This window comes from Larimichthys crocea, chromosome XIII (genome assembly GCF_000972845.2).
Source record: "Larimichthys crocea isolate SSNF chromosome XIII, L_crocea_2.0, whole genome shotgun sequence".
NCBI lineage: Eukaryota > Metazoa > Chordata > Actinopteri > Sciaenidae > Larimichthys > Larimichthys crocea.
Genome location: NC_040023.1, coordinates 36,661,845 through 36,681,326, shown reverse-complemented (window position 1 = coordinate 36,681,326; position 19,482 = coordinate 36,661,845). Strand labels below are relative to the sequence as shown.

The following is a 19,482-nucleotide window of genomic DNA, read 5'->3' as shown; positions in this document are numbered from 1 at the left end:
CCCATCCACTCTGACTTCCTCCCAACAAGGCTTAGCAGCTCTGACATCATGCCACTTATGCATTTTCTCACTGACAAACAACACGGTTAGTGATCATAGGTCCATGCACCATGCAAATGACAGATCACAAAAGGACAGTCCCAAAAGGTTGCAATGTGCATGAAAAATAATCCAAAGTATTGTCCTGTTTTTACACTTCTTTACTTTACGAACCTATAAATCTTTGTTGTGAATCAGAAAACCAGTGAACGTGGGTGTTCTAGTCTGCTCTGTTTCTGTTTTGAATTTTGATCATGAAGCCTCATGTACAAAAATGCTATTAGATTTACTCAAAATTTGTCTTAAGATCATTTCTGACAGTGTGCCTACATTCACAAAAGATACTGAGCATAACAAAAAATTTGGCTTACGCAGATTCTAAGAAGCTCATTTGTAACTTCTGATCTCAAATGAACTCAAACTTGACAACACCTTACAATCAGCGATAATTATAATGTGAGCGCAAATAGGAGTTAGGAATATCCAGTTACCTCTTTTTTTATTTGACTGTATTGGAGCCATAATATATATTATATATATATATATATATAATATATAATATATATTATATATATAATACATAAAAACAACATTTAAAACAATGTTTGTAAGGAAGTGTGTGAAATGAATTAATCTGAATGTTGAGGTGACGTGAAGATCTTGAAAATGAGTTGGAAGTGATCACTTATTCAGAGCCATCCATCCATCCATCTATCTATTTTTCATAACCGCTCATCCTTATTAGGGTCCCAGGTGCTGGAGCCAATCCCAGCTGACATTGGACGCCAGTTCATCACAGCGCTTATTCAGAGCACACGGTTTGGTAAAAGCGAAGTTCAACACAGGTTTGGGGATCTAGTCTCTAGCCGTTGCTTCGAGATTGATCATTAGTCCAAGAGACCCCTGGTCTACATGTGCATTGCATCTTTATAGAACTATTTTTGTTCATACCTGTGTACCAGTTTGGTTGTTTGCTTGTGTATTTTCTTTCATTTCCAGCCACTACAATAGAATTTCTAAAAACATCAATAGCAAAAACATCATGGCTTTACGGTGAGTCACTCAGAATCAAAGAGCCAAGGGTTTATTTCTAATCTCACAATTCTGCACCGACGTTCAATAATCAAACAGCAAGAAATCCATCACAGGAGGTGCATGGAGACTAATTTCTCCACCAGCAGTTACCCCCAAGAGACTGAATGCAATACAGCCGTGTGTTGTGTTGTGGGAGTTAAAAGGACAGACTCATCTGTCTAGAAGTGCAGCAAGTTTTGGGGTTTTCTATGAATACATTGTTGGTAATAAGACAGAATCTTAGAGACTGAAGCGCAGTCATAACAGGAAAGTAGAACACATACTTTATAGTATACAAATATAAACATGTAGGTTCATTCTTCACTTCAGGATACAAATTTCACTTACTAAGCTATTTGCAAAGCTTCCAGCCGTAACTGAACTTTGAGTTTGGAGTGATCGCAGTACAATAATGGAGTTTATAAGGTTAGTTCCCACACAAAAGAACTTATTTTCCCATTTACTCCCAACAGTACGCAACCACCCGGATTGGTTTCAGTTTTATTTACTGAGGTTACAGGGCTGAAAGTTTCAGCTGATGAATGGCACGACGTCTGCGGATTACAGCAACACTGTTTTTGGAAGGATACTTTGAAAATCTCCATTGTGTTGGGGTGGCGGCTAAAGTCTGAGCGGTGGAAGATATGAAAACACACGAGTATCCACATGGCTGGATCCAGTTACAGGAGTAATTCGGTTGAACTGACCTTTTTCCCAAGAATGTGGATCCCCCACAGAGCGCTGAGCAGATCTGTTGAGTTTGTTTGGTTGCAGTTGAGGTTCGACTGTAAACTCACGGATCACGGGACTAATGTATTTGTGAGGCGGTTTCAGGAAAATGACAGGAAGCCTGTTTAAGTTACGGGTCTGTGGATGGATTGTGTGCAGTCATGGATGGATGTGTTAGATTCTGCATACGTGTGTGTGTGTACGTACTGTACTGTGAAACATGCATAGGTAGGTGTGAACACTGTGGATACATCTGAATACTGTATGTGACCTTTTGGAGTGTGTGTGTGCGTCACTCATGTGTGTGAGTCCACACGGGGGTTGGAATCAGTACACAAAACTACGTTAGAGCTGTCACAAGCAGAGCTGAAATTGGATTAGTGTCACCCGTGATAAGGCGAAGGGGCGAAAGAGGGAAGAGGAGAAAATTGGAAGAAAGGAAACGGCTATTTCACCACCACCACCACCTCCCTCTCCACCTCCACCATAATTTCATTTCAAATTCCAGGCACTGAATGCATAACCGCACTGCCATGCCGTTATGGAGCCGGCTGAAGTTAATGGAATATTTATATGCAGACTGTGAAACCCTGAATTTCCTTTCTTTTTCCGAACAGCGTGCAACGTCTCCCCCCTCTCTCACTCTCTCTCTACCTTTCTCCTATCTCCCGCTCTTGAATTGCCTTTGTTAGGATTTGACACTATTTTTACACCTCCAAGAGCACTGTATTTCCATCGGCAGCCGTTGAGAGAGGGGCCTGTAGAGAGAGACGGAGTGAATGCGAGTAGGTCTTGGTCAGGTGCTATAAGCCTCACCGTGCTAAGCCACATAGAAATCCACGCAAAAGGAGCAACGACAGCCGACCCCCGGTGTCACATACTTTTTTTTAAAACGAAGGTGGGAGATTTAATTAATGAGAATGCAGAGGGAGGGAGGCAGCCGTGACAATAACGTCCACTGATATCGACAAAATGGTGCATTAAATAGTGATGGAAGGGGTGGAGATTGAGAGCAGCGTCGGTCCTTGTCGACAAAGTGAAAGGAGTAGCAGGTGGAGTAAAGGATACTGGAGAGGTGGGGGGAGATGTGGATGCTGACAGGTGAAACTGAAAAGAAACAGAGAGGGAGGAAGCAAGGAGGCAAGGAGGGGAGGAGGGGGGGAGAAGAACCCACAGAGGAGCTATAAATACAGATAGACAGGGAGAGAGAGAGAGAGTGGGTTGCTGCATAAACCCACAATAAGATGCCCCCGAAATCGTTAGCATTCAGCTAGCGTAGCATCATAGTCTATAGTAAAACCAATAAGAGGGAGGTATCATGGGACTGTGCTCGAGAAATATGGCATGTTTTTTTTTTGCAAGTGGGGGAGAGGGGGCTGAGGGATACAGATAGACTCCCATTAAGTATTCAACCACGGGGTCACAACAGTTACAGCTCCTGCACGGAGGCAGAGATTTCCATTTGGCCACATCCGACGATTCATCCCTGCAGCTTCTGTGCAGTCACAGTCCTGCTACACCGAGGGGGATTTACAGTTTTATCCGGAGGATGAGTGGGGGGGGGGCTGCAGGGTTGTAAGCAATAAGAGGCAGTTTATGGCGGGAGTTTGTCACCCAACAACTTTGTGGTCTGACACAGTGGAAATGCTCCAATAACCGGTCTGTACTTTGTGCTGATGCTTTAATCAATGTCTGGATGCTTTGATGGAATAAAAATGATATCAACCCCCTCACTTTGCTGTAGCTCAGTAGGACTGACTATGCACGGTTTCCTCCAGTGACCCGATACTCTGCACAGATTGGATCATCCCTTTTCGTTAGGCTGGCTGAGCCTGATAACTCCTTCAACAGATAACAAGCAGGGACAGAGAGGAAACATATATGAAGAGGAGTGAAACAGACACCACCTGTGTGGTGGAGAAAACAGGCCATTTGTGCAAGTGTGTACCTGTGTGTGTTCACATCGAACAATGGAAGGGGAGGGGGGGGCGTCTGGTGTGTTCCTCGGCTCCCTGTTAACATTTGAAAAATGACATGAACGGACACCTTTTGGAAACAGCAGCACCTTCTTCTCTTTGTGTGGGGAAAGAGGAAAGAGGAAAGAGGAAAGCTGGGTGTAATATTGGCGGAGCGAAAGAAGATGAGTCATGTCGTCTTTAATGAAAGCACCAGCGGCATCTGTGTGGAGTTGTGGTTGGCACCATCAGCACATTGTTATCTCCCTCTGTTCCCCCCCGGCTAAGGAGGCAGCGGCGGACCTCCCAGGCCGACTGTGTGGCACAGTCACACTAGAAGGCCATTAAAAGACAGACAGCAGCACCTGGCGAGTGGAAGGGAAACGCTGGCAAGGCATGAGGGGGGGGAAAAAAAAGAAGAAGCCAAAAGCCACAGAAGAAATGGAACAGAGAGCGGCTCATTATCGCTCAGAGCGGGTATTACAGACTAGCTGTCAGTACACCTTTGGTTCCCTCGCGGGGAGTGAAGGTGTGAGGAGGAAAGTGGTGGCTGGAAATTCGAAAGTGTTTTCTTAATTAGACCTCGACATGATAGGTGTGAGCCTCCTAACCTTCCGGGTCAGAATTTAAATATGAGAAAATAAAAAGTCCAGGTCTTTTTTTTTTTTTTAAATGGTGGAAAATTGTGTTTTGAATCACGTCTGTGTATTTTTGCAACAGGCCACAAATGTCATAAAATAACAGAAAGCTTGATCTTCTTTTGTCTGGACTCATTTAAAGGCCAAAGTCACTCTTTTTTTTTATAAATATAATTTTCAAGCTCTGTTCCCCCCTACAGGAGGACAAACCAGTAATAAATCAAGGGTGTTGTAACAGTGCCCCCTAGTGCACTTAAAGAGAACAGTGTGAGCATTTATAACCCAGCAGTAAGCTGCCACACTGGTTGTTCAATAAAGCTCTTGTCCTAATCAAACATGTCTCGTTTTTTTATGACAAAAAGTGAAAACTAGTTTCCTCTAAATGTTTTTCGGCGTTTCAACCTTCACGGATCAGCAGCGGATAACGGGCGGCCCTTTAACGGGAAAACCTGGAATGTTTTGAAAGGAATTATTCAGCTTCACTTCACACACGAAAAAACAAAAAAAAACAAAAAAAGAACAATACAGAAACCTTTCAAATGCCAATCTAGACACACACACACACACAATGCCCGTCAGTTTAATGTGCACCTGACCATAATTATGCAAATTTGAAGTAATTAGCCAAAGAAACCTGGTAGCCCTAATGAGCTGTTGCAAAAGAGTACAGGCTAATTTGGGATAATGAGCCTCACATTGTGCGCTCCGGTTTACATAACACAGAAACTAAATGTCTTTTTTTCTTTTTTAAGAGATTCCCATATACAGTAACAGCCACCCACAGACTTCATCTCCATACAAATACCTTACAAATTAGACCCAGTGTGTTTGCCAGCCCATGTAGGTGAGAGAAGCCTTTTTTTTTTTTTTTCTTTCTTTGCTACCTGCCACAAACATGCCTTGCTGCTATTTTGGCCGCGGTCACCTATTGACCTGACAGGCAAGTGTCAAGGGAAGAGCCACATGTCAGCTGCAGGTGGAAACTCTCAGCAGGGAGCATTGCCGTGGCGCTGGTTGGCACAGTCGGAGCCCAGGATAACACAGCACTGAGGGACTGCAGGTAAAGGGGGCTTCTCTTTTCACCTTCCTATCCTTTTTTAAGCTTCTTTTCTGTTTTTTATTATAGTTAACTGGTGGGATGGGAGCATTAAGCGCTGCCTGATTTCCCTCTGATGATTTTTGAGTTTTTTTATAGTAAGAGTAGAGTAAAGCAGAAGTAGACTTATTGAGATTTTTCTCTTTTTGTAGATGTAGCTGGTGTCTGAGGAGGTTACCTAAGGTTTCATGAGGTTGTGTGTGAAACGGGTAAAAGCATATTTCATATCTTTCCTTTCATGCATGCAGGTGGATACAATACTATGCTTTTACATTTTCTTTTAGCGCTGCAATAAAGCTTCACACAAAAGCGAGATGTCTTATTTTAAACTGAGGAGACAGTGCCAAAGGTCTGTCCTTGTCAAGGAGAATGGATTTTTTTCTTTTTCTCCTAATGGTTTTTTAAACTGCGGATCTTAACAAAGATGACTCCAGCTTTTATAATTCTCGTCTCTCCTCAGCTAAGCAGTTAACTTCGGCATCAGTCTGGAGGTTTCCAACCCCCTGAAGATGTACGGCCTGTATTTGGAAGCAGTGAACGATTACATTAACGAATCCTACGGAGAGGATGTGTGGAGACTGATCGAGAACCGAGCGGAGATACCCCATCTCAAGTTTGTCAGACATCAGATGTACAAGTAGGTTGTTGGTTTTTGTAAATCGTGTTTGGTGACTGCACAATTTTAGGACAGACTTGTACGATGTCTTGGTTTTTCAGACATTCTCTTATAATAAAAGTTTAATAGCAACTTCAAGTGCAGCACTTTGAAACCTTCTTTGGTTTTCTCAGCTTTTTACTCTGTAGATAAACTTCTGATGAATGAGTGTTGATGTGATAATGCACAAGATGGACACAAGCAAGACAATTTAGCACACTGATGCAATAAATATACATGTGTAACGCTTGTTGTTGTTGACTTTATAGAAACAGTTAGAGAATCTATTATGTTGTCCTCATCTCTGAATTTGATTTTGATTGAAATTATTAAAATATGTCCATGTCTGTGTCTTTTTGGACATTTGAAAAGCTGATTTCAGGTCAAATATCACCTCAGTCACATCAGCAATAACTCAAAACAGACATGAGTTAATAACTTTCTTCTTATTTATAGTGACAACCTCATCCTGCGGTTGGCGAAGGCAGCGGGCGAGGTTCTGGGAAAGACTCACGATGAGCTGATGTACGCCTTCGGGGTCTATATGGTGAAGAGGATTGGAAACTACGGATATGAGCGGATCCTAAAGGTGATACAGTGACTGCCCCTCCCAGGAATAAATACTCTTTTCTGTCCTTCGACAACACATTAGTGACTAAATTCATACACTTCTAATCTAACCTATAGATTTCTTCAAGAGAAAATGCTCTTAGCAGATGATACAGTGTGTTTCACATTTGCAAATAGACTAGTAAGCATCAGCAAATCCCCAACAGACAATAAGGGTATATTCAGTACAGTATCTGTGTCGATACTTAAATTAAAATGAATTATGACTCCTAAGTATTCTGACACCTTGAAAAAGAACATTATAATGACATTATGCATGATATATAAGCTACTGTTCTTGTTTACAATTTAAATATCATCATCTTCCATCTTTTGTAGGTCCTGGGGCGAAATGTGCGCGACTTCATCAATGAGCTGGACAACCTGCACGAGTACTTTCGCTTCTCCTTCCCCAAGGTGCAGCCACCGAGCTTCTGCGTGGAGGAGGAGTGCGAGACAAGCCTCACGCTGCACTACCGCAGCACCCGCAAGGGTTTCACCCAGTTTGTCAAAGGTAATGAGAAGCACACAGCAGGGGGGAAACACTGGATGTTACCAAGTTTACCACAGGGACAGGAAACTGGGTTTGAACCCCTAACCCCAAACTTCTCTGTAGTGCAACCAGTGTTTGTGTGAACCATCATAAACCTGAACAAGATTAAGCATGAAAGGCAATAACACTACAAATATTATGTTGTTTATTCAGATCAGGGAAGTGAATATGAGTATAGATCATTAACGTCAGAGCAAAGAGAATAAACGGACGAATAGGAAGGACAGCAACAACAACATAAACTATTTTAACGTCCATATCAATATATACACAGCCACAGGTCTAGGTACTGTTTTTCAATCGATGCACTGTTTTGCTTTGCTGCAATGCATTATGGATATAAAAAAATGACATAAAAGCAAACTTATGTTCACTGCAATGGAAGATGTCTCCAGTCTCAACCAAGGTTATTACAGTGAGCTTAACTAGTTACTAGTAAACTAATGTTTACTGAGACTGACATGTTGATGTGACTCTTATGAATAATTGTTATACCTCTGAACTTCTTCAAACTGGTACAAAACAAGTTTTAGAATAAAATAAAAAAACTGAAAACTGAAACTAATAAAAACTGAACTAAAACCATCAGCATTATCAACCCTGTTCGCGTTATGGAGAAAATCACTATTCAATTACAAAAAAAGGAAAGGGAGACAAATACTGGAAAAAATGTGACTTTACAACCATGTAGCTCTATGATATATATGTGTATTTTTTATTTTTCTAACTAGACACCTGGGGGTTAATCGACCTATGCCTGTGCCCTTTCTATTGGCTTATCCTTAAATCGACCTATGCCTGTGCCCTTTCTATTGGCTTATCCTTATTTTGTATATGTAAAAACTGTAAAAACAGACCTCGTCTTTTCGGTGTTCACATTAAAGCATTAGTATTAAAAAATTAAGTATTTAAAAAGTATTTAAAAAATAAAAAATAAAACTAGCAAACCAGTTCTGGTAAATAACTGAAACTAAACTTTGAAAATCAAATCAAACTTAAAAACTAAATAAAGATAAAAACTCATAAAGCATTCATTTTCATCCTATAGTGAACAGAAACTAGTCAGAAGGTTAGAAAAACAAGCAAAGAGCGTGTTTTCCAAAATAGTTTGCAGTAATGCAAATTAAAAACAGACATGGACTGTAGGTTTTGGACAGGTGATCACATTTTGTCTCAACTTCTTTGGTTTTAGTTAAGAATATTAGATAACATGTCAATATTGGATCAAGAAAATCAATAATACCTCAGTTAGTTACAAGTATTACAGAGTTGTTAGTTTCTTTATTGACAAAAACTAAAGAGAAGAGCCTCATGTACAGCAGGCTGTGTTGAAAAGCAAAGTAAATTACTTCAAATTCAGATTCAAAGGCACAAGGCAGTCGTCACACCATCCGACAAGGTTCATCAATCCAGGCAAAGTCAATGATCCAAAATAAAAAGGTTACTCAAGTTTGTTCTAAGCAGAAATTGACCTTGACTCATCCATGACCAGCGTGTTTAATTCACTCCTGCAGGGCAGCTCTCTCAAGTGGGACGGCAATTCTACAACACAGATATCGAAGTGGAAATCCTGTCTAAAGAGGAAACCGAGAAGATGACCTATGTGGTACGTACTCAGGCTTAGGTCGAGCTGTCGAGGGTTTGACCTTGACCCTGCGTCACTTCTATCAGCATGGAAATGATTTCACCACGTTCAATGAGATGCCAGGCCGAGTTCTTGTTTGCACTCAGACGGCAAGTGTTTATTAGATGGAGATAAGTGTTTATTGGGATGGGACTCTGGGTAAACTCAAATTTACAGCTGAACATATCTGGAATGTGCAACCTCACCTGTTGTCTAGCATCATGTAACATCAATGTCACCCCCTGTTTTTTAGAAGTCACCCAAAGTTGCACTTCTTATCATACAGTACCTGATCATGCCCAGTGTTTCCATTTATTACTATAGTTTATTGGCATCTTTTTAGGACAGCATAGTTCATAAGGAGTTTATAAGCTGTAACTGATACTATTCATGTTAATAACCATTTAATAATGCTCTATGGAACAGAAATAATCAATTTGTAACGACATTTAGGGTTAGGACCAGATTCCATATAAGGTGTGCATAACATTAGATTTATTAGATTTAAGTGTAGAAAGTCCTTAATCAAGGATTTTTCCATTTGAATCCATCAGTTCTGGAAATCTTAATATTAACAAGTTGCAAAGTTTGGTACAGATACTGTGGAGATCCAGAGAGACCCAATGGTTGTTCTTGTCAATGGCTTATTACTGATGTATAAAGTTTAAAAGAGATTGTAATTGTGGCAATTGTTTATCAGGTCCACCTAGCTAAAGCTAATGTAACTTAACAGTCATAACAGTCATACAATAAAACCTCCTTTAAAGGTTATAACAAGACACAACAACACAACAAGACTTGTTAATTCACCTGTATGATACTGAGTGTATGTGGGTAACTATGGAAGCCAGGTTAGCCTTCACTCTGATTAGCTAAAGAGCAGCATTTCTCATTTGACATTACAGCTGCAGAGGCAGTATAATTTGTTCTCAAGAGAAAACTGTATGTAACAAGTCATTTTAATGGTTTAAAGATTTTCTTTAAACTTAATCTGAAAAGTGGATGTAAGAGATAAATGGAATTAACATTCGAGTCATGTTCATGCTCTGAAAGAAAGAAAAGTGAGAAAAGTGTTTGAGGATATTTCCTCACAGACGGCTTGTGATCTTTTAACCATTTCCACAATCTCAAAGTGATGAAAATACTTGATTACGTCAATGATTTTAATTGTATTTTATTGTTGTTCAAGCCACCATGAAAGTATTTATAATAGTTGACTTGTATTTCAGTGGTGTAATTAACTAATCTCTCGTCCAGGTTTATAAGATGAACTTTGACAACGCCGCCTTCAAACACCGCATGCCCCAGCAGAAGACGGCGCCGAGCTACGAGAAGCTGCCAATGAAACGTGGTATCTTTTTTGACATGTTCCCCTTCAGTGTCATCTTCCGCCGGGACATGACCATGTACCGCATCGGCGACGGCCTCAAGGAAGTCTTCTCCGACCTTCAGGGCAAGAAGGTCAACGAGGAGTTCACTCTGGTCCGACCCATGCTGGAGTTCAGCTGGGATAATGTGAGTCCAATTTTTCATATTTGTAATGTAAATATTAAATTGCTTGTGTGTTTTTCTTTTGTTTTGTTTTGTTGTTTGCGGCAAGGACTCAGCCTTTGTACATGGGGCGGTTGCTCTACCAACTGAGCTAAATGACAACCCTGCTTGTGTGTTTTTTGTGATACAAAATCTGCTGACTTTCATCAGATCTACACCCATTTGAACAACGTGTTCGAGCTGTTGTCTAAAGCGGTGGTCGAGAGCAAGCAGAAGGTCAACATCCCCAAACTGAGCAAGGAGGAGCCCGAGGAGAAGGAGGAGAGTGAGAAAGCAAAGAGGGAAGAAGAAAGAGGTACCAGTCTTTTCATTTCAATCATTTATTAAATTTCAGATGCATAATGTATAAAAAAAAGGTTTCATCTCAAAAGGATGGGATCAAAAAAATGTCCATCCCCTTGTGTCACTCCCTCATTTTCTGCCAAGGGTAACTGCCCAGAGCAAAATTAAATATTTATGATATATCCAGGCGTATCAAACTTATTGAAGAGCCAAACCACAAAGTTAAATGCACTGCATCTTCAAAGCACATGCATTTAAATACATACTGTAAAGAGAAATGCATGTTTGCATTGAAATGTAACAAGAACACTGACGCAAACCAAAGAAGTTTCCAGCAGAATACTTCTCAAAAACAGAATGAAATAAAACAGAGTATATATTATTTTTAAGAGGACATGGCAATACCAATTCTGTTATGAACCGGAACGTAGCAATCAACGAGACACCAGGACAGAGTTTATAACAAGGTGCCAAATTCTCATTGAATACTGCCTTCTACTATTGCCTGATGGTGTGATTGAAATTCACTGCACCATCTCCACATGCCCTCATTAACTCACTGGCTTAACTCACACTATGGTTCATTCTGTCATCCATCCTCTCACTGTTTCTGCTTGCTCCCTCCATCAGAGCCGAAGGCAGTGGAGGAGATGAAGGGCACGGACCAAGAGTACAGCAGCGCTCTCACCCAATACAACAGCTCTGCAAACTCTGGAGGGGAAGATATTGAGCTGCTGGCCTTCCAGACTGTCACCGGTCAGAACAATTTATGCTTCAAATGTGCTTGCAAACAGTGTTTGTTAATTTGGTCTTCTGGAAACGTTTTATGTTTCTATCTTGTGTCTATTTAGTCGACTAACATGTGCAGCTCTGGCCACAATCCTGTTAAACCATCCTTCATGGTTCTTTTCAGGTAAGTGCAGTGAGACCATCTTTGAGGACATGCGGGAGCCTCCAAAGAAACCTCTCCACCTGAAGGGCCAGATGAAGTATGTCCCCCAGTGGGACTCCCTCATCTTCCTTGGGACACCCATGTAAGACCACAACCTACAGACTAACTATGTTTGGTGGTGTTGACTCAGAACAAGAGGGGTCTTCAAGGGTCTACTTGGTTCCTAGAAACTGTCTAGGATCCGATCCCAGGCCAGGCCCAACTTATAGTATAATTCAGGCTAATGTAGCGTCCAGTATTGGGTCTGTCTATCAATGTGTGTAATACCTTGGTGTGTCATAGTCAGCCAGTGACAGCATTGGTGTTTTATCTCTACTACAGTCAACTGGAGTCAACTGTATTTTGGATCTGGTCTAATTATCCTCAGGTCTATTTCCGACTATGTCTGACTGTCTTTGTGTCCCTTTTTGTGACTTTCCTTTTGAACGATTAATTCACGCTATTGTGGATAAATTTAATATTTGGTAGATAAGTCCTCAAGAATTCTACGACAATGCATGTCTGGTTCAGATAATTTCTCCATGGGTCACTCTCAGATCAGGTCCATTCAGTACATTTTCATACACACAATAGGGAAATCCAATTTGAGGAAAAATTACATTGAGATTAATTCTCAGTATTATTGTTTTTTTTTAGGATACAAAACTGGGCCTTTGTTTGAGACATGCAGTTATTACAGAAAGTCCTTTTTGTCTAATTACCAGTTTTTAACCAAGTTTTATAGTAAGTAGATTTGTCTTAGTTTGCTAATTCAACACACGCACCCAAACATTTCCAGGGCATAGTCCTTTTTCCTTCCTTTGCAGGCTTTTGTTGAAAAACTTGTGTTAGGTTTCACTAACATCATTTTAATAGAGACAATATATAATAATTGGGATAAAAACATAGTGAAATGATGAAATTAATTATAAAAATAGACTGGTGGATTATGCTGAATTTACCATGTGAGTCATTAAAGGAGGTAATTTTCTTTTTTTCCCTTGCAGACTATATTCAGGACAAGCCTTCAGTTGCTTTGTAGAGACATAACTGATGAGATGTTTGGCCTTCATTTAGAATGTAAGGTACTTTATAGACAGACAAAAAGCCTGTCTGAACGCAGTCTTCAAAAACATTTTCGTCTGTCATCGTCTTTATATATGTGTGTGCTGCCACCCTATTTATTCCACACTAAATTGTTTCACTGAAATTAGGGCTGCCCCCCCTCCCACCCCCAAATCATATCTAATTTTGGAGATTGGATTTACGCATGCTAATTGAGTGAATTAATTCTCATTTGTTTGCTTATCTTAATTTCTTCGTCTTATTCTTGCAGTATAGAGACGGTGGAGGACATGATAAAGATGGGTGTGTACGTGAACGATCTGAACCTGCATGACTCCAGCAGAGAGCTGATTTTGGCAGGGACGCAACAATCGGCTGAGCTGCAGCTGGCTCTCGATCAGGTGAAGACTGAATCCTTAGTCTCCGGATAAAGGGCATCGTACAAACAAAGCAGATTTGGGTTCAACTGGGGAAACACAATTGTACAAAATGACAGTCACAGGAGCAGCTTCAAATGGCTCATATTACCTTATAAAATGTACTGTTATAAGGCTTCAAAGCAGATGTCATATTGTATGATATGCTGAGCTGCCAGTTCTCTCTATGAAACATCCTGACCAGGTGAGCCCAGGTGAAAGCTCTGCTCCCCTATTGATTTCACCCATTAAATCCACTCCAGTCATGCAAGAGAGATGTGGATTAAGAGGATTAGAAAAGGCAAAGAGGGATTTTTGAGCTTTAAGAGAGGTGAGACTGTAACTGTAGACTCTTGTGCCCCATTTCTGATCCTCTAGGAGCAACAGAAATACGCTCAGCTGCAGGAAATCATCAAGAAGCTTGACGAAGAGAAGAAGAGAGGTGATTCTTTGCTGTATGCCATGATCCCTAAAGCTGTGGCCGACCGCCTCAGGAAGGGGATCACTGCACTGGAGACATGCCAGGTACAAGACAGCGCTGTTAACGAGGAGAGCGGTACTCAAAAACCACAAAATATTAGAGCTCACTGCTAAAATCAATATCCACTATACTAGTAATACACAGCAGTATTCATAACAGAGGAGTTTACTCACAGAAAACACGTCTTGCATTTGATGTACCTTTTGTTGCGTCAACCCACTCCACATGGATGTCAGGTCAGCCATGCAACAATGCCCTTAGGTTGGCAGCAAACTCCACACGATATCGAACTGCCATTTTCTAACAAGCACAAAGGTCTTGCCATCACTTCCAAACTCGTCAATCCACGCCCAGCGCCGTTTATTTTTGATACCCTTCTCGAAATCTTTAGTGTCATCCCAGGGCTTCATGAACCTGCGGTCCATCCTGTGGGTTAGGCTACAATGCTTGTTACTGCAGGCTAAAGATGCTCACTTTTGACTTGTCAACGACACCTGAAGCGCCTGAGTGTCAATGCATAGCGCATAAGTCCCGCCCCAGCGTACTTCTGATTGGTTAGTAGGCCTAGAATGAAAGATGCGCTTCTATTGGATTCAGAGAAATGTCTAGATAAATCTGGCCGAAGCGAAGGGCACGCACTCGGTGCTGGAATGCTATCAGCCATGACACAATAACAAGTTTGCTACCAAGAAAACCACATTTGGATTCAATCCCAGCAGTAGTGCAAATAAGGACAAGACGAGTGAGAACATTATTGAGAAACTGTTAGAATATTGAAAGAGAATATGATAAGAGCTGAATTATTCATGGATCTATACAATTAGATTAAATTGAAAGAGAGAACACTTTTTTCCCTTACATGGTCCACATATGAGGAAGATATAAAGGTAAATGTAAGATCATACACAAGGAGTGTACAACAGAGCAAAATTACTCCTAGCTCAATGTGCAAAATAAAAACAGATGAAACATGGGTACAAACACAACTATTATGTGAATAGTTGGATAGATAAAAGATGATTATTGTGCAAATGGACAGCAGAACAAAGAGCAGCAATTGTGGTGCAAGTAGTAATTTAAATTGAAATCATCAATCACATAAAATGACAAAATAAAAAGAACAAATTACCACAAACTAACCCAAGCGGACATCCATCCACACTAGAATACAACAATAACAAACATCTAATTGAGGACACATGAAACCTATGACCTGTGCGAGCTACTCAAGTATCTCTTTGTGGTATATGGACACATAGTACTCATGTTTGCTCACAGTCTGACTTATAACTTTTGTTTGTTTGTACTGGAGGTCTTCCCTGATGTGACCATCCTCTTCAGCGATGTGGTCAAGTTCAATGAGATCTGCATCCACATCACACCCATGCAGGTGGTGGACATGCTCAACGAGATCTACATCGTGTTTGACACGCTCAGCGAGAAGCACAACGTCTACAAGGTCAGTCCGAGCCCGGTGTATCTTCATCTGATAGACACCTTTTTGCAATTAGACAATATTTTCACTCTCTTTTCTGTTCAGGTGGAGACAATTCGTGACGCCTACATGGTGGTGGCGGGCGTGCCCAACAAGACAACCTTTCACGCGCACCATATCTGCGACATGGCCCTGGACATGCTGAGCTCCATTGACCACCTTAAAGACCCCTCCACCGGAGATAACATCCAGATCAGAGTCGGTGAGCAGTGCGACTGTCAGCAACAATAAGGCACTATTTTTGCCGTTTTGGGTTTTGTCTGTTCCTGACCACCACGAGATCATGGCTCGGGGTCAGCCAGCCATCACTGCCTCTGAACTGGTGGGGATTCAGAGTCTTGATCCTTGCACTTTAGACATTTCCAGGTTGGACATTTTATCCACTGAACCACTACTCCAAAAATCTTATCTTGGGATCTTTGGGAACAGAAAGATATATCCCCCACCAGAGGAGCCATGTAAAGTGCACAGATCAAGACACCGATTTCTTAGCGTCACAAGGGGTCACTGTTCAACCCTAACCACTGACCACTTTGGAGACCAGATCAAGTTTTTATCATTTGTACATCCCTCCAGTTCTGGATGAGCATAATTTTAGATTTACTAATATTATTACTAAACATTTTGAATTAAAGAAGTATTATTATAGTGTTTTTCAGCTTGTCATACAATACTAACAATTTCCATGAATTACTTCATGATCCTGTGGTCTGTAACTCTTCCTAGGTAATCTAACTACTGAGAGCAGAGATCTAATTGATGGGGTAAATACTGCGTTTCACATCCATCGATTCTGTAAACTATTCAGTCTGTCAGGGTCATGCACTCCCTTGACAGGTTGCCAATCTAAAACACTTGAAACATTGTTTCCTGAGGACAATTTCTTCCTTCCATTCAAGGCTGGAGAGCAACTGCTGAGTCATTAGTATTCATCAACAATCCCGCACTAATACATTAGGGTTATGTTAAGTTACAGCAGCCTTTAGCAGTACCCTTCAAGCCAAATATAAACTGATCCAAACATATTTTCCACTCTAAACAATAGGACAGCACATATTATACAGTTTGCAGTTGTGTCCCTCTCTGTTGTCACTATTGGTTGCTTAGAATGACAAGTGATGAGCTCAAGGTAAATAACCACTGTAAATGTCAGAAAATGTAAGAATAGCTGCAATAAAACATGAATTCAGAGAGTTTATGAATACATCAGCTCATGTTTGTTCCTTCTCTCAGGAATTCACTCAGGTATGGTGGTGGCCGGTGTGGTGGGTCTGAAGATGCCTCGCTACTGTCTCTTTGGTGACACAGTCAACACAGCCTCAAGGATGGAGAGCAACGGAGTGGTGACTACACTAACATATTTAACAACCCACGGCCCGGCCTAATGTGCTAAATAACCCATGGCAATAGTATAAATAACCGCAAAGACGTTTCCCTCAGTCAACTTCATGTAGATTAGTATATAAAACCATTTTCTTTCTAATGACGCCATTGTGCATGCTGCTTTTTAGTTAATGGAACAGGGTAATCACTTCATTTTCTTTCCATTACTTAAGTTAATGTCATGTTTTGTAGGAAATCTGTTCTATAATGAAAAGAAAATTAAAAAGGAGGGAGTTTGCAGGCTTAATTTCCTCCCTATACACATCCATAAAAGGGGGGAAACCCCTGAATGAACTCTCATTTTAGAGTCCAGTAAGCTAAATGTTTCCACTTCCCCTTTGATGATTCAAAAATGATTTCAGTGCAGATGGAAATTGTATTTCAATACTCAGCTTTAGCAGTAGTTTTCTGTATGTGCGTCTGTCTGAGCAGGGTATGCAGATACACATCAGTCAGACCACCAAAGACCACCTGGAACATGAGCCCTATATCATTGAGGAGAGGGGCAAAATCTTTGTAAAGGTGAGTGGTTAATATCTATCATGAACCTTTCACTAGTTTCTGTCATTTCTTTCCTGCAAATTATGGCGTTCATATCCCCCCATCCACTGATTGAGATGCACGTGTAATTAATACCTTACATGTAAGGTCGTGTCAATCTTATTCGAATATGAGAGCTGTAATTTTAAAAAACAGGACACCTGCCATTGCTGGGAGACTTGGTGTGAATATTACTCACAATCTTGAGCCAATTCAGAGATATTATGGACCTGATAGTCAATAGAAATGAATGAATACTAGATTACATGTTATTTCCAATATGTACGCACCGCATTTATGATCAGAACACTATATTTCTCCAATGTCTTCCAGGGTAAAGGCTACATGAAGACTTACTGGCTGAAAGGAAAGAAGGATCTATCTTTCAAGACCCCGGCAGAGCTGCGCTACAGCAGTGAACAGAAAGACTCTGAGGACAAGAGCTCTAATGGGTGAGTAGACAACAAGGGAAGCAGTCAGCAGCAAAATAATCACTTTCTTCTGTACAGAATGGACTCAGGATGCCCCCTGTTGATTCAGTTAGGGTTGTGCTCATTGCCCCCTGCAGCACCAGACAGCGAGCAAACTGAATGGCTGTTGTAGGTGCTTTTCTTTGCTAGATCCATGCTGACCACCAAATACAACATTTTCACTTTCATTTTTTGCGAAACAAAAAATGATTCTGCCACTTACAGTAAGTGTGTTTATACTGAATGCAGTTTCCCTAGAATTCTTTGGAAAAAGTTGTGCCAGTATCTTGAAACAAAAGGGCAAATAAGTCCACTCGAAATATGAAATTGTGCTGTTCTGGGGAATGCTCATAAAATGTATCGATTTCACTGAAAACAGGTGAAATAACTTCACTTCAAGGACTGATTTATTTGCTTTGGTGAAGAAAAATATGAGTGTAGGACCTAATACAAGGCCAAATGTGAATCATTTGGCCTTGTATTAAGGAGCTACTGGTAGGAATCTCAGATCCGAGAGACTAGTGATTATACATCTATCATCATCAAATGTAAAAATGTTGATTTGACAGCATGATTACAGGTATTCTTTTATGAATCATTGAGAAAGTCTAATAATGTATAACTGCGCTAGTTCCACAAGCACCAATGCCAAGCGCATGGCCTCCAACCTCCACATCGCGAGCAGCGAGGAGCAAGCCGAAGGGAAGCCGAGCCCCAGCGATCTCCCCCTGGACACCCTGCCGCCACCAGAGGCCGCTAACGAGCCCCCCACAATTTCAGCCGAGCCACAGGAGAAGGAGAAAGCCAAAAAGACTAAGAACAACAAGGGGGCCAGGTTGGAGGTGCCCCAGGGAAACGCGATGCCGGAGTCTTTGGCACCCGCCGACGGACTGGAGAACCCGGGTCCTTTCCTCAACAACAAGAGAAACAGCTTCAGGCAGCAGTACGCCAAGCTGCCCACCAACCTGCCCATGCGCAGCGCCTCCTGCTCCATTCTGTGAGCAGACAGGTTGTAGTGTTGGGATTACACCACGTGTCCAACATGTGGGGGGAAAATATCATTAAAGTTTAATCAGAGGCAAGACAAGCAGTTTTCAACATTTATGGTTATTGATGATCTGCATTTAAACATATTTTTGAAAGTCACCCTGAGGAGTTGTGAAAGATCCAGTAAGATAAGAGTTAAAATAAGAGGTACACCTCCAAGACCAACACTTCAACATTTCCTACTAAAGTCTAGTTGTATTCATGCATCAAAGGCTTTGTATAGAAATTGGGAACTTACCCTGAATACTTTACAGGTTTCACAACATGCCTTCCTTATGTTGACTGTTTTTGGGTCGTTTTTTTAAAAAAAAAAAGGAAGTACAACGTCCTCTACATACGAACAGCACATGCACAGAGAAACAGAGAGAACTTCAAAACTGTACTAGAGGTGAAGTCAGGCGTGACAATGAGTTTGTTTCTGCTTTTCTTTATGCTATTTGCTGTATTATGTTACAGCTCTACAAACCATTCATGAAGTCACTGCTACGGAAATTATATCCAAATGTATAATGACAACAAATTACAGGATGTTTTTTTTCGGGGAGGTGGGGGGGGGGTAATAAAGTAAGCCGTTTTGTGACAGGGCTTACACGGTTTTTAACTGAAGCGCGAGCTTCCACGGAAACAGAGAAACTAATTCTATGGATGCTTCGTTTAATTCACTGAGAGTAGAAATAATGAGAGGTTGTATTTTACTTTGTTTAAACTAGGCGTATGGTTAATACAGCAGGCATTTGGCTAGACCTTCACAACATTGTCTTAAAGAGTTCTTACTTTCTGTTTTGTAACTGACTGCATTTGTTTCACTGTATGATAGTGTTTATTTATATAAAACTGTATGTACAGCCA

General features: G+C 41.0%; 1 protein-coding gene across 4 annotated transcripts; it reads left to right on the top strand.

Annotated features, from left to right (window-relative positions):
- The first annotated feature begins 2,378 nt into the window (after positions 1 to 2,378).
- On the top strand, positions 2,379 to 19,482 carry LOC104923944 (soluble guanylate cyclase 88E). 4 transcript variants are annotated; one of them, XM_027286139.1, is made up of 18 exons: positions 2,379 to 5,495; positions 5,684 to 5,740; positions 5,992 to 6,168; positions 6,643 to 6,775; positions 7,135 to 7,309; positions 8,863 to 8,954; positions 10,230 to 10,487; positions 10,674 to 10,818; positions 11,436 to 11,561; positions 11,719 to 11,839; positions 13,073 to 13,202; positions 13,596 to 13,742; positions 15,011 to 15,157; positions 15,239 to 15,395; positions 16,427 to 16,536; positions 17,000 to 17,098; positions 17,450 to 17,568; positions 18,218 to 19,482. In XM_027286139.1, exons 3-18 carry the CDS (start codon positions 6,041 to 6,043, stop codon positions 18,585 to 18,587), a joined length of 2,457 nt encoding a protein of 818 aa, XP_027141940.1. In that variant the 5' UTR covers positions 2,379 to 5,495; positions 5,684 to 5,740; positions 5,992 to 6,040; the 3' UTR covers positions 18,588 to 19,482. The 4 variants fall into 4 exon arrangements, with proteins under 4 accessions (XP_027141940.1, XP_019126118.1, XP_019126120.1 ...); XM_019270573.2 differs by lacking the exon at positions 5,684 to 5,740; XM_019270575.2 differs by having other exon boundaries at positions 5,684 to 6,168.

Excerpts from the sequence above, each read along its gene's own strand:
- LOC104923944 (XM_019270573.2), top strand. The coding sequence starts at position 6,041 with ATGTACGGCCTGTATTTGGAAGCAGTGAACGATTACATTAACGAATCC. Across the intron at positions 6,169-6,642 it reads GTCAGACATCAGATGTACAA|TGACAACCTCATCCTGCGGT; the intron begins GTAGGTTGTTGG and ends TCTTATTTATAG. Across the intron at positions 7,310-8,862 it reads TTTCACCCAGTTTGTCAAAG|GGCAGCTCTCTCAAGTGGGA; the intron begins GTAATGAGAAGC and ends TCACTCCTGCAG.